The following is a 21,663-nucleotide window of genomic DNA, read 5'->3' on the forward strand; positions in this document are numbered from 1 at the left end:
GACTTATATTAGCCAAAACAACTATGAAAGAGAACAAAATTGGAGGACTGACTACCCAACTCAAAGATTATTTTAAGGCCATAGTAATCGATACTGTGCTGTATGCATTAGCAGGAAGATAGAGAAACTCAACAGAATAGAGAGTCCAGGAATATATCCAAACATATTGTAAATTTATTTTTAACAAAGGTGCAAAGGCTATTTGGCGGAAAAGGCTATTTTCAACAAATGGTACTGGAGCAATTGGATAATCGTAGGTAAAAAATGAACTTAAATCTATATCTGGCTCCATATACAGAAAGTAATTTGAAAGAATCGTAGATCTAAATGTAAATCCTAAAATTGTAACACTTGTAAAAAGGAAATGTAGGAGAAAGTCTTTGACACTGGACTAGACCATAATTTCTTGGGTAAGATAGCTAAAGCATGATCCGTAAAGAAAACATTGATAACTTGGACTTCGTCAACATTAAGAAATTTTGTTCTTTGAAAGATACTGTTAAGAGGATGAGAAAACAATTTACAAAGTAGGAGAAAATATCTGTAAATCATATGCCTGATAAAAGACTTGTATTTAGAGTATATAAAGTATACTCAGTAAGTAAACAGACAACCCAGTGAAACAATGGGCAACAGATTTGAAGAGACATTTTAGCAAAGAAGGTGTAAATGGATGGCACATAAGTTCATGAGAAGATGTTCACGTCATTATTCATTGGGGAAGTGCAAATTAAAGCAGTAATGAAATACCACTGTACACCTATTAGAATGGCTGAAACTGAAAAGACTGCCTATACCATTTTTTGTCAAAATGTGGCTGAGATTTGAATTCTGCTGGTAGGAATGTGAAATTATACACCCACTTTGGAAAACATTTTGGCAGTTTCTTAAAATGTTAAACGTACACCTACTATATGACCCAGACATTGCATGCCCACATATTTACCCCAACGACACGAAAGCCTGTGTCCATACGAAGACTCATGTGAGTGTTTATAACAACTTTAGTTGTGAGAGCCACAACCCAGATAGCAGTTTGCCTATGGATGGATGCAGTGCAGTAACTGGATTCAATCTGATACAAAGGGATAGACTACTGATACTGCCACAGTGTTGAAAAATCTCAGAAGAATTGTGCTAGGTGACAGAAGCCAGACAAAAACAGGAGTACATACTACACTTACCATTTATAGAAAATTTTAGAAAATACAGTCTTTTATAAAGTGTAGAATCTGGCTGATGGAGAATGGGGTGGGATAGGGAGTGGCAGGAGACACTGGTTATAGAATGGTGTGAGGAAACTTGGGGGCGATGGATATATTATGTTGGTTATGGTGACATAACTGCCACATTTTATGAAATTGTACAGTTTGTAGTTTATATCAATTATATAACTCAACAAATTTTTTAGAAACTAATATTTTTACTTTTTATATATGTCGTGATTTTCTGCAAAGTGAACATGGGTTCTCAGAAAGTATGGTACTTTGGTACAGGGGCTAATTAGCACTGTGTGTTGGTAGCCTCTGGAGGTGTTACTGTTATTAAAAGCAAAAAGTCTTTAAGTGCTTATTTTGTGACAGGCGTGATGATGGTTGTTCAAGTATTATTTCACTGAATTCTCAGCACCACCTACAGACATGATCCTCAGCCTCATTGTATAGATGAAGAACCTGTGGCTTAGAAGTGTTGTCACATGGAAGTGCAGACAGGGCTCGAACCCAGGTCTGTGTGAAAGTCCCGTGTGTGCATTTGGCCACCATCCTGTGTGTTCTTCCTGGTTATTAACACGATACAACAATTGGCTGTAATTATAACCCCTTTGAATGAAGAAAAGGGTTAAGATGTTTAGCATCTTTTTTTTAGAGACTGAAAAGTATTTTAGAACATTTTCTATTTTTATTTATTTATTTATTTTTGCGGTACGCGGGCCTCTCACTGTTGTGGCCTCTCCCGTTGCGGAGCACAGGCTCCGGACGCGCAGGCTCGATGGCCATGGCTCACGGGCCTAGCCGCTCCGCAGCATGTGGGATCCTCCCGGACAGGGGCACGAACCTGTGTCCCTTGCATCAGCAGGCGGACTCTCAACCACGGCGCCACCAGGGAAGCCCTGCATTCATTCTTTTTGTTTGTATTCCATGCTGTTCCAAAAAGGATTTAGGGTAGTTATGAAACATATGTTAATTTGTAACTAAGGCAGTTGAGAACTAGTTCCTTGGTTCCCTGAGAGCTCAGTGTGTAGTCTCCATGTGTCTGGAAAGGAAGCTCTGTGAGGGCAGAGGTTTGTGCTCTGTTGTTACTACATCTCCAGTGCATGGAACAGTGCCTTGTAAATAAGGGTGTTGAAAGAACGTGAGTTGCCTGTTTTCAGAAGCATTGGATCATAATTGTATGTAGTACATTGAATTTGTATTTAGCATAATTTTTATCTTTGATTCTTGATTTTGTAAATTTTAATGAAGATTGTAGCCATCAGTTTTAAAGTTAAGTGTTTTACCTATAAAAAGTGAGATGTTGGTCCAAATATTATCCCAGTGACATACCTAAAGTTCTGTACTCTTAAAAATCTAGTCTTATTATCATCTAAGTTGCTTTTTATTGTGATTTTATGAGTGCAGAATGTGCCAGAAAGGAAAAAGGTGATGTGAGCTTGCTTGCCCCTCTTACATTTTCTTTACCACTTGCAGTTGCTTACTAAAACTTCTACGATGTAGTGGTTTTTAAAAATCCCAGGAATTAGTGCAGCTACTTGCAGGCTCTGCAGCCGTGGCAGGTTTTGTATAAGCAGCCTCTGTCATTTTGGGGGATTGCTATGAAGAGTAAATGAGTTTGTATAATATCTGTAAATCACTTAGAATAGTGCTTGGCACATAAGGGCTCAATAAATGCTAATTATTACTTTTCGGGTTTTTATGAGGCTTAAATTAAACAAGATTATTCATGTAAAATGTTTAGTAGAGTATCTGGCATTCATTAAGTGCTCGATAAATGCTACTGGCTCTAATTTAAATATTCAGGTGCCGATATGTCTGAAGAGGCTGTGTCTTTGGATCTCTGCATATGTCATATGTTTAGTGAATTTATTTTAGAGCATGAGGAAAAATTATTGGTTTCTGTATTGGCTTTTCCCAATAGTTACAAGTTACAAAGTTATAAAAATTTTATAGAAATATGTAATTATTTTTCTGATTTCTAAGTTTAGGTCATTTGTTAGGCCTCTCTATTCAAGTTTATGTTTATTTTTACTATTAAAAAGTACAGAGCTTTGACTGATATTACAATTTAGCACAGTAATTGTCTTTGACAAGATTGTCAGTATCTAAACTCATCTTTCTTGTCTTGTTACCCTTCTCGCAGGTTTGTGGAACCTTGCTTCTCTCTTTTCCAACCTTTGTCTATTTGTGTTGATGCCCTTTGCCTTTTTCTTTCTGGAATCAGAAGGTTTTGCTGGCCTGAAAAGGGTAAGTGAATCATGTTTTAGAATTAAATTTCTTAAATGAAGAAATAAATATCATTCACATTGAACTAGAAAAAAGTAGGCTTAAACAACCATTTGACTGGAATGTAAGAAGTTTAATTAATAATAATGTCTTGTTAATATTAATAATGTTTTTACAATAGTGGTAACAATGTTACATATTGAATTATTTTACATGTCTACAGGGAGGAAGTCATCTTTTGACCTTTGAATGATTTTATACTATGTGCAAAGTTGGTGGAGTGTTCTTTTGTAGAATGAATAAACCTGATACAATAGCTATTATTCCTTTCTTATTCCCAGGATCCTGTGACTTACTGATATTAGGTGAATGTGGGAGCGTGAGAAGTGGGCAAAACAGGACAGTCTGCAAGAGCATCTTAAACAGTTAATCCAGACCTTGTCAATGGTAGTAACTCCCTCTGTCCTTGAATAGAGCATTTTAAAGTGAAGGGAACAGCATTTCCATTTATAGCTTGTGGAGCTGTTTGCTATAAAAGTTTGGAATATAATGTGAAGATTTCAGTAGTTAGTACTTTTGGGGTGACTTTTAAACCTGACAAAATAAGTTCTAGTGTTACAGTTTATAGACACATTGTACCTTTCTAATTTTTAGTTATGGTTATTCATATTCATATTGTGATAGATGGTTGGTTTCATATTTAGTGAATGTACTGAGATCAGAATGGATGGTTGGGTATGGCGGTCAAACGTACATTGAGAAAACTGGCTTTTTTTTAGAAGATGTTGGGGGTAGGAGTTAATTTATTTTTGCTGTGTTGGGTCTTCGTTTCTGTGCGAGGGCTTTCTCTAGTTGTGGCAAGCGGGGTCCACTCTTCATCGCGGTACGCGGCCCTCTCAGTATCGCGGCCTCTCTTGTTGCGGAGCACAGGCTTCAGACGCGCAGGCTTAGTAGTTGTGGCTCACGGGCCTAGTTGCGCTGCAGCATGTGGGATCCTCCCAGACCAGGGCTCGAACCCGTGTCCCCTGCATTAGCAGGCAGATTCTCAACCACTGTGCCACCAGGGAATCCCCGAGAAAACTGGCTTTTATATATTAGGTTTGTTTTTTATAATGACGTATGTAAATTATTTAAGTCATCCATGTAATGGGAAAGACTTGCATAGTTTCAGTTTAAAAACCTCTTTGTTGATAATTTCTTGAAGAATGATAGGAAGTTTTGCTGCTGAAAGGGATTTAGTTCAAACCCTCCTTTTACAAGGAGGAAATGGAGATCCAAAGATAATGTTATTAAATTGTCTAAGAACCACATATGTACCATTGCAAAACTAGGACTAAAACCCAGGGCTTGCTTCTAACCTCCCCAGAGTGTGCACGTTCTTTACCGATCAGCACTGTGGAGAGGCAGTTAAAGCCAGCCAGGTAGGTGACAGGCCAGGCACCGACGAGGAGGGAGGAGAAAGGACCACAGCGCGCAGGCAGAGGAAGGGGCAGGGTAGGGCTTTGCGTGGGGACGCCAGATAGTAGGAGAACAAGGAGGGTGTGACCTGGGCGCCCAGACAGAGCTCAGGAGAGTGAAATGTAAAACATGACATCAGAACGGGATCGAAAAGGAAGAGCATGGAGAAGAAGCAAGGTCATCAGAGACGCTTGAGAAAGCAATTTCTGTGGAATTTTGGAGACTTTTGATGGATAGTCACACATTTGACAGAGTTTTACTAGGCACTTACTAAGTGGTAATTACTATGCTGTTAAAGGAGCTTGCTGGGTACAGAAGTGAAAAGACAGGTTCTTGCCTTCAAGGGATTAAGAGAGGATGACCTCAGAGACGAAAACAAGTAGCATGTGGTGGATGAACTTTTATACAACGAGTGGCTGTGAGGGGAGGTCTTGATTTGCCTGGAGAACTGGGGAAGCTTCAGGGAGGGGTTAGCCTGCACTTGAGCTGAGACTTGCAGGTGAGCATTCGAGGCTTGAGCAAAGGCCTGGATTCTGCCTGAATTGAGGGAGTGGCTGGCTGATGCTCAGCTGTAGAATGGAGAATGGCGAGAGACCCCTTGTCAGGATCAGATCCTGGAGGCCTGAGTCCTCTGCCACATTGTTTGGGTTTTATGCTCTAGACAACAGGGAGTTGGCAGAGGATTTTTGAAAAGAATTTTTGCAGCTACTGTTTTATTTAAGCATATTTAGAGATAAATACACGTCAGAATTTCAACATATGTCAGTAGGGAAAGGAGTACATGCACCACACAATGCGAGACACTGTTTGGTAGAGATGTCACCATACTGAATCAGTCATGCACCTGGCTCTGTTAAACAGAGCGTTTCAACATATGTCACTAAAGTTGCCATGTTGATGTTTGCTTTAAACATGCACGGTGCTCCCCTCTCCCTAGCTCTGTCTCATGTGTAATCTTATCAGGTACAAAAGCAACTGGTAAAGCTCAGTGTTAAATATATTTTCATGTTTGGTATTAAAGGTGTGCTACCTAGTTTATGCTTTTCATAAAAATCTAGTTATTAGTTAAATAAATTATTTTAAAAAGCAGTGTGCAATATGGACAAACCCCTTTGTCTCCGAATTATTTCCCTCCCTTCCTGTGAACTAACCAACTAGAAAAGGGACTTGGCTGAATCTGTTGGAGCAGAGTTAGCACCATCTCTAGAATTAAAAACAACGGACACAAGAACCCAGTGATTTACTGTTCTCCTGTTCCCCCTTGTAGACTAAGGTCAAAGGGGAGAATCAGCTTGAGGAGGGGTATAAGAAGGTAAGTAAAAATATTTTGCACCTACAGTTGTACAGCAGTTCTTCCCTCTAAACTGTTTACTTCTAGTCTCTTTATACATGATTAGAAGAATGCCTTTTCTAAGCACATCTCTGACTGTGTCAGCCTCCTCAGAATTCCTCAAGGTCACCAGCTACATTTCATGGTCTCAAAGGGGACTGATGTGTTGAGTGATTGTAGGGTGCAGTTGACATGACCAATCCAGTTAATTCCCAAACACGACGAAGGATTTTTAAAAAATATATTTATTTGGCTGTGCCGGGTCTTAGTTGCGGCATGCGGGATCTAGTTCCCTGACCAGGGATCGAACGCGGGCCCCCTGCCCATTGGGAGTGCAGAGTCTTAACCACTGGACCGCCAGGGAAGTCCCCACAGTGAAGGATTTAAAAAGAGGGGGAGAAGGCAGAGCTCAGGATGGTTACCGTTTCTTAGAATCTGGTAGCTTGGGGATGAATGGGAGTTGCAGAAACCAAATTAAAGTGTTTTGTCTTTAATGCTGTTAAAGGAAGGAGGGAGATGGGGTTGTGGCTTGGAGGAGAAGAGGTAGAATAATTCTCCTATTAGTATGCTGAGGGAGGGGCCAATGGAAGAGAGACTGCAGGTACTAAGGTGAGAAAATTTGTCTTTAGTGTCAGACTGCCTGGGCTAGTTACATCATCTAAACCTCAGGTTTTCTTTCTGTAAAATGGGTATAGTAATGATAGTTACCTTACTGTTTCATTTGGAGGATTAAATGAGAGGTGATTATTCGTGTAAAGCATTTAGCCCAGGTTTTAGCTCAGTAAATGTTAGGTATTATTGTCACTGTCCTCGAGCTTCATGCATTTGACTGATAAGTATTCTAGGAAACATCAGTGTTATATGGATAGATCATTACAAAGCAACTAAATAGCGTCAACTCTTAATTATTCATGTATTATTATCTTAGGCGGTCTTAAGATTCCAAATTATTTTTCCCATTTTGAAATGGCATGTACTGAAGCAGAATCAAAACTGCCTAAAGAGAAGGTGCATCTACAGGGAACTATATTCAATATCCTGGGATAAACCATGATGGAAAATAATATGAAAAAGAATATGTATGTATAACTGAGTCACTTTGCTGTACAGCAGAAATGAACACAACATTGTAAATCAAGTATACTTCAATAAAATTAAAAAAAAGAGAAAGAGAAGGTACATGTAGACCCTATTAGAAATGTTTAGAGAGCTTTAAAATTAGGGTAATCATGGCATGTTATTTTACAATATTAAGCTTTTTCAGTTACATAGAATTTGCAAGGGTTATTATTAGCATTGTATATTTAAGTCTAAATGTGTTAGATATATGTTTGAGCCTTGCAGTATTATGCCTTTCTGTTATATAAGATCTTCTGGTATTTACTTGCACAGGTTCTGAACAGTGTTTGGTGAGATCTGTAGCGCTTTCCACAGAGCTATAGGTTGTATCGCAGTCAGGAACTCTGCTGCTCTGATGAAGGGGGTTGGTCGCTGACATCTTTGACACAGCTAGCTGGCAAGCATGTATATATTTGTGTGTATCCCTTTAAAACCCTTTGCTCATTGGTTACATTTGACATATCTACTTCCAAGGCAACATTGAGGAGAGCTTAGAAAACACTTCTAATTGGTAGATTTCAGCACAATAACTTGAGTAAGGACAAACTTGTAATATGGTTAAGTTAAATTTCCTTTTTTTTCCTTTGGCCACTTCCTGGTGTTGTTTTACTATGTTGAAGTCTGGTGGAGCCCCTAAATGGCATATGGTCCCACCAAACTCCCATTGATTCCCCTGGGCAATCGATTTTAAAGCAGCCCCTTGCATATTGTGCCGAGATGCGGAAATTGGCCACTGGCCATGGCGGATGCAGAGCTTGAATTGAAAATCAAATTAAGCAGAATTCTCTACTTAGTTTTTAATTAAACCACTATGTTAATTCAAACAGGACATTTTAGGCCTGGGGGGGTTGACCATGTCCGTTTAAGGGCCTTGAGTTGCCTTTCTTCTCTCTCCTTACAATGGCGTATGTTTCTTTCTCATTGGGACCATCTCCTAGCTATTCCCATTCTTTACAGATCTCGAGGGTAGGAGAATGTAAGTGGTCTTGATAAAGCAAGGTTTTTTCTTTCTTTCTTTTTTTGTTTTTGTTAAGAAGGTACCTTTTATCTTGGAATTCTGTTAGCAGTTAAATTTTTATTTAATCTAGATTATTTATATTATAGGCTGTCACCCGTATATATTGTAGCAAGCATTACATATGTTCATGTGTGTTTGAAGCTGACCCCAAGCTTACACCTTATGTTTCAACTCTGGTGAAGAGGTTGCGTCTGGTGGGTTTTGTTTTTGTTTTGTGGTAGACATGTTTTCTCCACAGTTTTTATCTCGGTTGCTTAGTCATACACCAGAGTATGAGAGTCTTGGGGCTGACAGCGCTCCTGTTCAGTTACACTCAGGTCAGCTGTGTGAGTCTCTCTCCCCACTCTGCCTCAGAGGGACCTCTAGATTATTTGGGGTGATGCCAGAAGGTGTTTTTCGATTGCGTAATGAACCAGTCTAACCTCTGGCTAGGGTTTAAATGGGAGTTAGGAATGTGTTTGTTTCATATTGTGTCTTAACATCTTACTTTGAATTAAAATGTCATAAGGAAAAAAAATGTCATGAGGAAAAAATTCAGCAACTTAATGAAAGTAAATAAAACCCTTCAATGACAGATTATTTCATGAACCAAAGATGTTTCTGGGAGCAACTTTATATTGTGCCTCACATTAATGCCTATCTTTGGTTTGAAGTCATGGTATAACATTTAACATAAGTGACAGCAACATCCTGACCAATTACCTAAGCCATCCAGACACCCCCAGATGTCCAGAACATAGCACACGGTCTGTAGGATTAAGAGGTTAACTCCTAGAACTTCAAACGAAGTGCTTGATAATAAAAGCAAAAAGTACAAAATCTGAGGTGACTTCCTTTCTTAATTAATTAGACTGGCCAGGTGGAAGCCAAGAGCTGGGTGCGGTGCTTGGAAGGTCTATAAAGCTGAGCACCGTGACAGCACGGTAGAGGGGAGCAGACATCGCTCTAATGTGTTTCTGTCCTGTGTCACAGTTTGAAATTGTCCTGGTTTATGTCCCTTTTGGCAAACTTACATAAAAGTGACCTTGTACTGTATTTTATGACCAGATGACTTTTTCCCCCCAGTGGCTAATTTGTATCAGGCCTCCATCTTAAAGAGACACAGAAATGAGTAGGAAGTCCAGCTCGGTCTCAGTGAACTTTCATTGCATTCTTTCATTATTTTTGCTCGTTCTTGCCACTGATCATCCATAAATTGTTGGAAATGAGTGATTAAGGAAGTGCTGCTTAGTGTTAGTGGCACATGCGCATATTTGCATGGTTTTTTGTGGGTGAGAGGAAATCACATACAAAAAGGGAAACTCCTGCTGGGAACCTTTCAAGGAAATTTACCTTGGGTCTCGTTTTGATCTTGTTGTTTATTACAGAAAATGGAGTCATATCTCACTAACTATTGTTATGTGTTAATTAGATTTTCCAACACCTTCAAGAAAAAAAAATCCGTAATTTATTAACAGAATTCCTGTACCCTCTTCCAATTGTGAGGACTAATTTTTTCCATAGAAACAATATAGATAAGAATGATGATTTTCAAAACATTTGATTCTAGTAGTGTTGTTACATGCAAGGTTCCTGTTGGAATTGTGACTCTACTGTAAAAGGCGTGGTTATAATAATGTAAACTGAGCAGTTTCAGACATTGAAGCTTGACGTATAGGATGTCAGAGAAAGACAGAGAAGATTATTATTTTGAAGAAAAGGGTACGTTTATTCCATTTAAAAATTATTTGAGTTCATAAGGATTTTGAGTTAAAAATCATTTAGTTAATGAAATGACGTTAATTTTGTCACTCTTCTCAATACAGCTGCATGTTGGAGGCGACTAAATTATAACTTCAGTAACAGTGTCAGTTATTGGTAAATAGCACATTGCTCAGTTCCTGCATACTTGGTGATGGTATGATACTCTCTATCCATTTATCAAAAAAGGAGAGATTTATACTGTAAGGCTAGATTGTCTCTTTATTTGTGTAAAGAGTTTTGTATAGTGGCAAAACTATAAGCTCTGGCTTTCAGAAGACCTGGACTTAAATCCTGACTCTTCTTTTACCGACCTGGAAGTCCAGGCACGGTTCTTAGTGTCTCCATCTGGAAAATGGGCTGCAGTTCTTACCTTGTCCTCGGGTTACTCCACCAAATCTGTTTGTAAAGCACCAAGACACAGCAGAATTGGCAGTTATTATTAGGGACTTAAATGTACCAACTGTGAGCAAGTTGATAATGAAATCAGGAAGATTTGTGTGGTATAACTTTATATGTGGTAGCAAAACGATGTAAGAAATTAGAATGGCGTCAACATAGCTTTGTTTATTTACTTTTTGAAATATAAATGGTTTTATTTTGTAACAGTATAGGTTGTAAAAAGAAGGTATTTAATAGGTAGCTGAATTTCAAACTTTATTTTATATGATGATTAAATTACCAACTAATGTCTCATAATTTGTTAAATGAGAAGTTTTGGTAGGGAGGAAATATAAAATCACCAGGTTCAGATTTTAAAGTAATTATACTTTTAATTAAGCTGGCTCTAATACTTGAATATTCATAAAACAATTTAATAGGAATAGCCATTGTTATCAATTAGAGTCTCCTTTCTAAAACTTTTTTTGGGGGAGTTGAAAACTACCTACCCTTGGTTAGAATGAACTTTATTTGAAAGTAAAATTAAATGTCAGATTTAATGCTGACTAGAGAGCTTCTTACACAATTATGATACATACCCACAGACCTGTAGGACGAGAGCTCACCCAAGAGGCTAGAATTTGGATTGTTAAAATCTTCTATTTATTTGGCATTTAAACTCATATTTATTTGTCTGTAAAATCATTTATTCAGCATGTCACAGTGTTAACCTTCTGATCTCTATGAAATGTATGCCAATATATAGCTGGAACTTGATATATTACTTTACAACCCATTTATTTGGCCCGTTTGTACCAGAAATAAAAGTTGTGTATTTAGATACATCAAAGGCAATGGGATTATTTTGACATTAGGTAATATTTTAGGTTGCAGTATATTATGTACTTTTCTTTAAACTTAAGTCATTAATAGTTATACTACTTAAAAATTTATTGGTTTGCACACTTTCTGTTAAGGAAAGGAAATTCTCATCTAGAAAGACAAGTTCTTACTGTTCTAGAGTGATTGACTTTTAAATCAATTGAACTGTTAAAAAAATACATAAAATGTATGTTCTTTTAGTTATTAAAAATAAGGTGAGCAGGCAAAAACAAAAAATAAGGACACCCGAACAGTAGAATAAGAATTAAGTATAGTGAAATGGTCAATTTAAAGGAAACGTTTCCTATTATCTTTCTTGGAACACAAAGAAGAAATTTTAAGTTGTTTTATAGCGCTGGATTTAAATACTTTTATACTTTCATATTTTATTTGGGATTACTTGATATTAGTGTTTCTCTTTACACATTAATTAATGAGTGTTAAGTTTTATAAGCAGTCTGTTTTTAAACAGACTTGTGAAGGGCTTAAAAATTTTTTTAAATCCTTTTTGAAATATCAGAAAAACTTATCTGATCTCTTAATGATTTTTGCTTCCTTCTTTTTTTTTTTTTTTTTTGCGGTATGCGGGCCTCTCACTGTTGTGGCCTCTCCCGCCGCGGAGCACAGGCTCCGGACGCGCAGGCTCAGCGGCCATGGCTCACGGGCCCAGCCGCTCCGCGGCATGTGGGATCTTCCCAAACTGGGGCACGAACCCGCATCCCCTGCATTGGCAGGCGGACTCTCAACCACTGCGCCACCAGGGAAGCCCTTCCTTCTTTTTTTTAACATCTTTATTGGAGTATAATTGCTTTACAATGGTGTGTTAGTTTCTGCGTTATAACAAAGTGAATCAGCTATACATATACTTATATCCCCATATCTCCTCCCTCTTGCGTCTCCCTCCCACCCTCCCTATCCCACCCCTCTAGGTGCTTCCTTCTTAAATGCCTAGAATTAAATGATATTTCTGATTTTTTTAGAAGATATTTAATGAAGTACCTTATGTTGTGATAAGAGCTTATTGCATTATATAACAAATATACTTTATTCTGAACAAGATTTCTCTTCTCTTTCTGTTATTACCTTAGTTCAGGCTTCATCATTTCTTGGATTATTTAAACCACTGTCCATCTGTGTTTTCTGCTTCCAGTTTCATTCCCACACAAAGTAACCTTCACACTGCCTTCTAGCACTGTTTTCTACATAATGCTATTATCTGTAACTCACCTCCATAAAATCTCCAAGGACCAAAACCGAACAGGCACAAGAAAACTGAAATGGTAACTGAGTAAGTGATGCCCTAGTTAGGGCAGGGAGGTAGTTACAAGGTGGTACAGGACCATGGATGCATTCAAGCTAGGAGTTGGAACTGAAGCTCCACTGAAAGTCCTCAGCCAAAGGGCAAACTTGTTACACACACACACACACACACACACACACACACACACACACACACACACACACACACACACACACACACACACACACACACACAGTAATGGGGAGTGTCTGTCAGCCTTAGCTCTGGGCAGAAGTCTCCCCTGAGAGTTAGTCCACAGGCCTCTACCTCACAGGAGTTGGGGTTCAATATTACTACCTGTATTGTTGGGAGACCCCAAACCAAGAAATTAGCATAAAGTGGTTTTCAGAGTATTATGTATCATTTTATCATTTCAACCTGATGTATAATATCATTTTAACATAACGTATAATTAAATAAATTTTAAGTGGTTTCAATAAACATAATTAATGTTGCTTTTAGAAAGTTGATTTAATGTAATTAAGATTCATCATATGTATAAATTTTTGAGTTGGTCCTATTTATGACATAGGGTATTTAATTGTCTTTAACTTAATTGTGTGAGAAAACTCAGGACTTGACAACAAACATATAAGCAAGCCTAAACAAGACCTGATTACATTTTATCCAAGCTTTTTTCCATTTTAATCTAACACTCTTTCTTAGTAATTTGATACTGGTTTAGTTCTGAAAGTGTTTTTATTCCTTCAGAGCCAAGGATGAATAATGTAGTCTATTCTATTTTAGCTACTTTTTCTGTGAGTTTTTACAAAGATCTAATATTTTAATCTATCTATAGTTAATTTTGTGAGGTGATTAAAAAGAGTGAATATAAGTAAACTTTTCTGTTATTCAGTTATTCTAAAGAAATGTGTACAGTAATATTACTCTTACCTATTATTTCTTAATATTTAAAAATTCTTATGTATAATTACACATCTTTCTGGACTTTTTACAGCTTGTAGTGCCTGGAATCACTGCTCTTTTCTTACTTTTCTTATTTTCTTTTAATTTTCTTTTTAGTCTATAACTTCCCCTGGACATTTCTCCATAGATTTGATCCCAAGTACTTTCTATCATTTAGGGATTTCTCAACATTGCTACTCTGCTGATGGAACTCTTGTCTTCTACCATAATTAATTCATTCAGTTAATTCCTATTGACCACTTATTGTATTCTAGGTACTGTTGCAGCTGCTAGGGACAGTGCAATTGATTGATTGTTTATGTATTTATTATATATTTTTCCTGTTTTCTGTGGTAAAAAATGCATGTGATTATTAGTCTGTCATCTTGAACTGATGTACCTGATTCCTGTGTCTCTCCACCTGTTAGCTTTACTGGCCCTTTGTCTGGAATTCAGTTATTTGTTAATTTGGGGGCATTCTTTGTTCTTTTTTCCAGACCTGGGAGGCTTTGTGGTCTCTGCTTGAATTGGCTCTGATTTCGTTGACAAGTGTGGGGCGCAGTCTTTTCTTTTGGCCTCTCCTCTTTCGCTTTGTAGCTGTTTTGGCCTCTCATGGCCTTAAGGTTGTTTAAAGATGATCTTTTCCAATATAGTGTTCAGAAATTCCTTCTCAGGATTCCAAGATGATTTCTACAAACGTACAAGCCCTTCCTAAATGTGTCTGTGTATTCCAGGATCTTTTATTTCCCTGGGTCTTATTTGGCTTTGCATGAAGCATACTCACGAGGTTGATGGTTTTGGCTGATTCTCCTGTGTATCTTGACTTCTATCGGTTTTTCATTAATATTTTAATTATAATTTAAACAAGTTTAGGGAAAGCCAATTAACCCTACATTGTATTTTATATCATTCCAAATTACCTGTCAACATTTGTACTTGGATCATTGTGTAATTATAATTAGTGTATATATATTTTTTATGTCCTTCTTACCTTAATAATTTATTTTGTGTACATAAATTTTCTAGTGCTATGAAAAATTGTCCAAGACTTGGAAATGGGCAAAGAAGATCCTGGGTGTTCTGTCATTGGAGTTCTAGCCATTGTCTAGTGGGTGCTGGGGATTTTCTGGTCCTACAGGGGTGTGCACCTTTGGCTGATTTTCTGTTGACTTGGCTATATTACACCTCCTTAGGGTTAGAGTTAACTTGTAGGAAGCTGAGAGCAATGCAAAGTAATTTGTCTGATAGAGATGTAATTGATTTCTTCCTATGCAAAGGATAGCTCCAAACATTTCATTTTATTGTCCCACAGGATGTTATCCCATTTTGCATCTATTAGCAAATTGATTTTAATATTTCTGGTTATCTATGTATATGTGTTCTTCAAATTCTCCTTTGACCAGGTTTTATCAGAAATTAAAATCATGTGCTAAAGGATGTGAAGAACAGAAGGGACCAGGGTGCTCAGAGAGGAGCTGCCATCAGCAAGCAGCAGTGACACTTGCCGTGGGCTAAAGTAGAGCACATGGGTCCTGGAAGTTGAGAGCCGGTAAACTTACAAGGGCCCACCAGGGCACAAGCTACCGAGACACCTCACCCAGAACTGGAGCCTGCTTCTCTAGATTCACTGTCACCGGAGGCAGGAGATGATTAAAGAAAGAAGCAGGACAAAAACTCGTGTGTATATAAAGATGAGCGGGGACTCAGGAGATGACCAGACGTCTGGGGAAAGTCAGTATTGTGAGAGGGACCAAATTCGATGCACTACTCAGAGTTAATAGACAAAGAAAAGATTTCAGAGAGATTTGAAAATATTTGATCTAGCATTTTAGACTTTTCTTGGCAGAGGGAATTAAGGATATCTCGTCCTCAATATTGCCAGAAATGAAAGTTCTATTGAGTCATTCTGATAAAAATCAAGTCTAGACAGTTTCCAGGATATTTCTAGCAGACGTTAAAGAACAGATAACTACAGTTTCAACAAATTTGTCTGGAGATTTGAAGATGGAACACTCACAGTTGTATTTTATGGAATTAGTGGAATCTTGATGCTGAAAGCAGACAGGATTAATATGAGAAAGGAACATTATATGCCATTCCTTTTCATGAATACTTGTGAATCAGAAAATATTAAGCTGAGTCCAACACAAAAGATCATCATCCAAAAAAATTATTTCAGCTCTCAAGGTTGGTTTAACACTAGAAAAATCTATGACTGTAATTCATATTAGCAGAGTAAGTGAGAGAAAAGAATCAAGTGAACACCTCAGAAGAGACACAGAACACATCCATGAAATCAGTAACCATTCATGATTAAAAAGCAAACTAAGAACTAAAGGGAACTTGCTTAACCTGATAATGGATATCTACTCTAAGACTGCAACTGACATTGTTCTTAGCAGTAAAATGTTAGAAGTATTTACTTTAAAATTGGGATGCCATCTTGAGTACTTTTATTTCTAACAATAGACAACACTATAGTAGAGTTCTTTACCAGTACAGTTAGACAAGAAAAGGAAAAATTGAAAGAAACAAACAAAATAGTCATGATTAACAGATGATATTGTCTTTTGAAAGATCCTATAGAATCTAAAGGTAATTCCAATAAGAAAATTTAGCAAGGAAGCTGGATATAGGATTAATATAGGAAAATCAATAAATAACAGCAACAAACAGAAAATCTAATTAAAAATACCTTTTATAATAGCAAGACAACTAAGGTATGTTGAAATAAACCCAGCAAATGATTTTTAAAACCTTATTGAAATAATATATGGAAAGAAAAAATCTTATTGAAAGATGTTAAGAAGATCTAGATAATTGGATAGATATTCTATGTTTATGAATTTCTTTATATGATAAAAATACCAGTTCTCAAATTATTTTTTAGAGTCAGTGCAATTCTAATAAATTTTTTAAGAGGTTATCTTATGGCATGTGACAAGGAGATAGTAAAATTCTTTGGGAGAGCAGAGAGCCAAGAATAGCCAAAGCAATTTTGAAGAACATGGTGATGGAACTTACTCTATCAAATATTAAAAAGGAACACAGGACTTGAATAGACATTGCTTGGAAGAAGATATGCAAATGACCAGTAAGCACATGAAAAGACCCTAGTGTCACTAGGCATTAGGGAAATGCAAATCAAAACCACAAGAAGATACTTCTCCACACCCATTAGAATGGCTGCTAGAAAATAACAAGTATTGGTGAGGATATTGAGAAATTGGAACTCTTGTACACTGTTGGGCAGAATATAAAATGGTGCGACTACTGTGGAAAACAGTATAGTGGTTGCTCAAAAAATTGAAAATATAATTACCACGTGATCCAGATATTCCACTTCTGGGTGTGTACACAAAAGAATTAAAGAAAGGACTCCACAGATATTTATACACCCATTTTCATGACAGGATTATTTTCAATAGCCAAAGGTGGAAACAACCCAAGTATCCATCAGTGGATTAATAGAGAAACAAATTGTGGTATGTGCGTACAGTAGAATATTATTCAGCCTTAACAAGGAAGGAAATTCTCACACGCTACAACATGGATGAACCTTGAGAGCATTATGCTACGTGAAATGAAGTCAGGCACAGCAAGACAAGTACTGTATGATTCCACTTATATGAGTGTCCCAGTGTAGTCAAATTCATAGAGACAGAAAGTCGACGGTGGGTGTACAGGGGCTGGGGTTAGATGGGGAGTTACTGTTTAATGGGGTGCAGAGTTTGAGTTGGAGAATACAAAAAGCTCTAGAGATGGATGGTGGTGACGGTTGCATGACTGTGTGAATGGACTTAATGCCACAGAACTCTACACTTAAAAAATGGTTAAAGTGGTAAATTTTATGTTATATATACTTTACCATCATAAAAAAAAGTAAGTGATGAGCACGGCGGTTCAAATTGGTGGTTACTATTGGGCAGGTTGGTGCAGCAGGTGTGTGGTTGGGAGGGCTACATGGGTGCACAGTAGTTGTGGTGACGTTCCTTTAGGTTGGGTGATCTATCCACAGGTATTTAATAGACATATAAAGCTAAACAGTGTACAGACTGACATACCTCAGAGATATTGTGGGTTTGATTCCAGACCACTGCAGTAGAGGGAATATTGCAATAAAATGAGTCACACGAATTTTTTGGCTTCCCAGTACATATAAAAGTTGTCATTACACTATACTGTAGTCTGTTAAACGTGCAATAGCATTGTGTCTAAAAAACAATGTACATGGGCTTCCCTGGTGGCGCAGTGGTTGAGAGTCCGCCTGCCGATGCAGGGGACACGGGTTCGTGCCTCGGTCTGGGAAGATCCCACATGCCGCGGAGCGGCTGGGCCCGTGAGCCATGGCCACTGAGCCTGCGCGTCCGGAGCTGTGCTCTGCAACGGGAGAGGCCACAACAGTGAGAGGCCCACATACCGCAAAAAAAAAAAACAAACAAAACAATGTACATACCTTAATTAAAAAATACCTCTTTGCTAATAGGAGTAAAGACGCAGATATAGAGAATGGACTTGAGGACATGGGGACGGAGAAGGGCAAGCTGGGACGAAGTGAGAGAGTGACATGGACATATACGCACTACCAAATGTAAAATAGATAGCTAGTGGGAAGCAGCTGCATAGCATGGGGAGATCAACTCGGTGCTTTGTGACCACCTAGAGGGGTGGGATAGGGAGGGTGGGAGGGAGACGCAAGAGGGAGGGGATATGGGGATATATGTATATGTATAGCTGATTCACTTTGTTATACAGCAGAAACTAACACACCATTGTAAAGCAATTATACTCCAATAAAGATGTTTAAAAAAAAATACCTCTTTGCTAAAAAAATGCTAAGCATCCTCCGAGCCTTCAGTTAGTTGGTATCTTTTTGCTGGGGAGGGTCTTGTCCTGCCTTGACGTTGGCTTCTGGCTGATCAGGGTGCTGCTGAGGAAGGGCGGGGGGGGGGGGCGGTGGGTGGGTGGGGGGCGTGGCAGGCTCTTAGAATAAGACGACAGTGAAGTGTGCCGCGTCGACTGACTCTTCCTGTCACGAATGATTTCTCTGCAGTGTGCTGTGCTGTTTGGTAGCGTTTTACCAATGGTAGAACTTCTTTCAGAATTGGACTCAGTCCTCGCGGACCCTACTGCTGCCTCATCAACTAAGTTTATGTCATATTCTAAATCCTTTGTTGTCATTTCCACAATCTTCACAGCATCTTCACCAGCAGTAGATTTCATCTCAAGAAACCATTTTTTTTTTGCTCTCCATAAGAAGCAATGCTTTTCTGTGAAAGTTTATCCTGAGATTACAGCAATTCAGTCACATCTCAGGCTCCACTTCTAATTCTAGTTCTCCTGCTGTTTCTCCTCCACTGAAGTCTTGAACCCCTCAGAGTCATCCATGAAGGTTAGAATCAACTTCTCCCAAACTCCTATGAATGTTGGTATTTTGACCTCTTCCCATGAATCATAAATGTTCTTAATGGCATTTAGAATGGTGAATTCTTTCCAAAGGGTTTTCAAGTGACTTCGCCCAGATCATCAGAGGAATCACTATGGCAGCTATAGCCTTACGAAACGTATTTCTTAAATACGTCTTGAAAGTCAGAATTACTCCTTGATTCATGGGCAGCGGAACGGTTGTCGTGTTGGCAGGTATGAAAACAACATGAATCTCGTTGTACCTCTCCATCAGAGCTGTCAGGTGACCAGGTGCATTGTCAGTGAGCAGTAGTTTTTGAAAGGAATCTTTTTTTCCGAGCAGTGGATCTCAGCAGTGGGTGTAAAGTGTCCAGTAAACTGTGTTGTAAACAGATGTGACATCATCCAGGCTTTGTTCCATTTGCAGAGCACAGGCATAGTGGATTTAGCATAATTCTTAGGGCCTAGGAGTTTTGGAATGGTTAACGAGCCCTGGCTTCAACTTCGTCACCAGCTGCATTAGCCCCTATCAAGAGTCAGCCTGTCAGTAGCCAGGACATGGAAGCAACCCAAGTGTCCATGACAGGTGAATGGATAAAGATGTGGCACATATATACAATGGAATACTACTCAGCCATAAAAAGAAACGAAACTGAGCTATTTGTAGTGAGGTGGATGGACCTAGAGACTGTCATACAGAGTGAAGTAAGGCAGAAAGAAAAATACCATATGCTAACACATATATATGGAATCTAAAAAAAAAAAAAGTTCTGAAGAACCCAGGGGCAGGACAGGAATAAAGATGCAGACATAGAGAATGGACTTGAGGACACGGGGAGGGGGAAGGGTAAGCTGGGACAAAGCGAGAGAGTGGCATGGACATATATACACTACCAAACGTAAAATAGATAGCTAATGGGAAGCAGCCGCATAGCACAGAGACATCAGCTCGGTGCTTTGTGACCACCTGGAGGGGTGGGACTGGGAGGGTGGGAGGGAGACCTAAGAGGGAGGGGATATGGGGATACATGTATATGTATAGCTGATTCACTTTGTTATACAGCAGAAACTAACACACCATTGTAAAGCAATTGTACTCTAATAAAGATGTTAAAAAAAAAAAAGAGCCTGTCCTTCGAAGCTTTGAAGCCACGCATTGACTTCTGTCTACTGTGGAAGTCCTAGTTGACATCTTTCACTAGAAAGCTCTCTTGTCTACACTGAAAATCTGTTGTTTCGTGTAGCCGCTCTCGTTACCGATCTGAGCTGGATCTGCTGGGTAACTTGCTGCGGCTTCTGCGTCAGCACTTGCTGCTTCGCCTTGCACTTTTCTGTTATGGAGACGGCTTCTTTCCTTAAACCTCGTGAGCCAGCCTCTGCTGGCTTCAAGCTTTTCTTCTGCAGCTTCCTCACCTGTCTCAGCTTCACAGACCTGAAGAGAGTCAGGGCCTGGCCTGCATTCGGCTTTGGCTTCAGGCAGTGTCGTGGCTGGTCTGATCGTCTATGCAGACCGCCGAAACTTTCTCCTCAACAGCAATAAGGCTGTGTTGCTTCCTTACCATTCGTGTGCTCACTGGAGCAGCACCTTAATCTCCTTCAAGAACGTTCCTTTGCCTTCACGACGTGGCTGTTTGGAGCAAGAGGCCTAGCCTTCAGCCCGTCAGCTTTCCACACGCCTTCCTCTCTCAGCTTCAGCATTTCTAGCTTTTGATTTAAACTGAGAGACATGCGACTCTTCCCTCACTTGAACGCTTGGAGGCCATTGTAGAGTTATTAGTTGGCCTGATTTCAACATTGTTGTGTCTCAGGGAACAGGGAGGTCCAAGGAGAGGGAGAGAGATGGGGGAAGGGCTGGTTGGTGGAGCAGACAGAACACACACAACATTTATTGATTGTTGCCATCTTGTATTGGTGTAGTTCATGATGTCCAAAACAATTACAGTAGTAACATCAAAGATCACAGATCACCATAACAAATATAATAAAAATGAAAAAGTTTGAAATATTGTGAGAATTACCAAAATGTAACACAGAGACACAAAGTGAGCAAATGCTGTTGGAAAAGTGGCACCGATAGACTTGTTCGACGCAGGTTTGCCACAAACCTTCAATTTGTAAAAAATGCAATTATCTGCAAAGTGCAAATTGTAGAAGTGCAAAGGGAAAGAAAACGAGACATGTCTATACTTTCAGTATTTAAAAATAGAAAGGAAAAAAGGTTATTTCTTGGTGATGGGCTCATATTAACCAAACTGATATGAAAAACCAAAATGCCAATTTGTTGATATTCAATGGAAAACTATAAAATAATCACACATGCATGCACACCTACACACCCAAAGTAGCTGTTACTGAGAGCTGGAGGGGCTGTGGAAATGAGAGCGAGGGGCCCAACGCAGCTTCGGAGGGATTGGTCTGGGTTTAGAGCAGGCAGACAGCCTTAAGCTTTTTGTGTATGTTTCCTATTTTGTTCACTGTCATAAGGATAGCTCTTCTGTGGTGTTTTGGAATTCCTAGTGCTTTTTGTGTAAATGTACTGTTTGCCACAAAAGCAGTATGACACTATTACCTAGATTACCGTGTGGAATTGCTTTTATGTTAATATTCTACACTTTGGTACATTTTGCTGTAGTCATGTAATAAATAATAACCCTGATGATCTTTCTTTTGTTGTGTCTGTATT

General features: G+C 38.8%; 1 protein-coding gene across 8 annotated transcripts in view; it reads left to right on the forward strand.

The window, feature by feature from the left end:
* The window catches only part of LMBR1 (limb development membrane protein 1), a 160,728-nt gene that overhangs the window by 47,647 nt on the left and 91,418 nt on the right, over window positions 1–21,663 (forward strand). For 6 of the 8 annotated variants that reach the window (XM_027101381.1, XM_027101380.1, XM_027101378.1 and 3 more), the window contains 2 exons: window positions 3,358–3,461; window positions 6,166–6,210. The exons of 1 other annotated variant lie outside the window; for it this stretch is intronic. In XM_027101381.1, the coding sequence (XP_026957182.1) occupies window positions 3,358–3,461; window positions 6,166–6,210 (149 nt within the window). The remainder of the gene's footprint in view (window positions 1–3,357; window positions 3,462–6,165; window positions 6,211–21,663) is intronic. One more of the 8 variants, XM_027101379.1, reaches the window with a different exon arrangement.

The sequence above is a fragment of the Aethalodelphis obliquidens genome, unplaced genomic scaffold (assembly GCF_003676395.1).
Source record: "Aethalodelphis obliquidens isolate GAN/ISIS:26980383/991018 unplaced genomic scaffold, ASM367639v1 scaffold5, whole genome shotgun sequence".
Taxonomy (NCBI): Eukaryota; Metazoa; Chordata; class Mammalia; order Artiodactyla; family Delphinidae; genus Aethalodelphis; species Aethalodelphis obliquidens.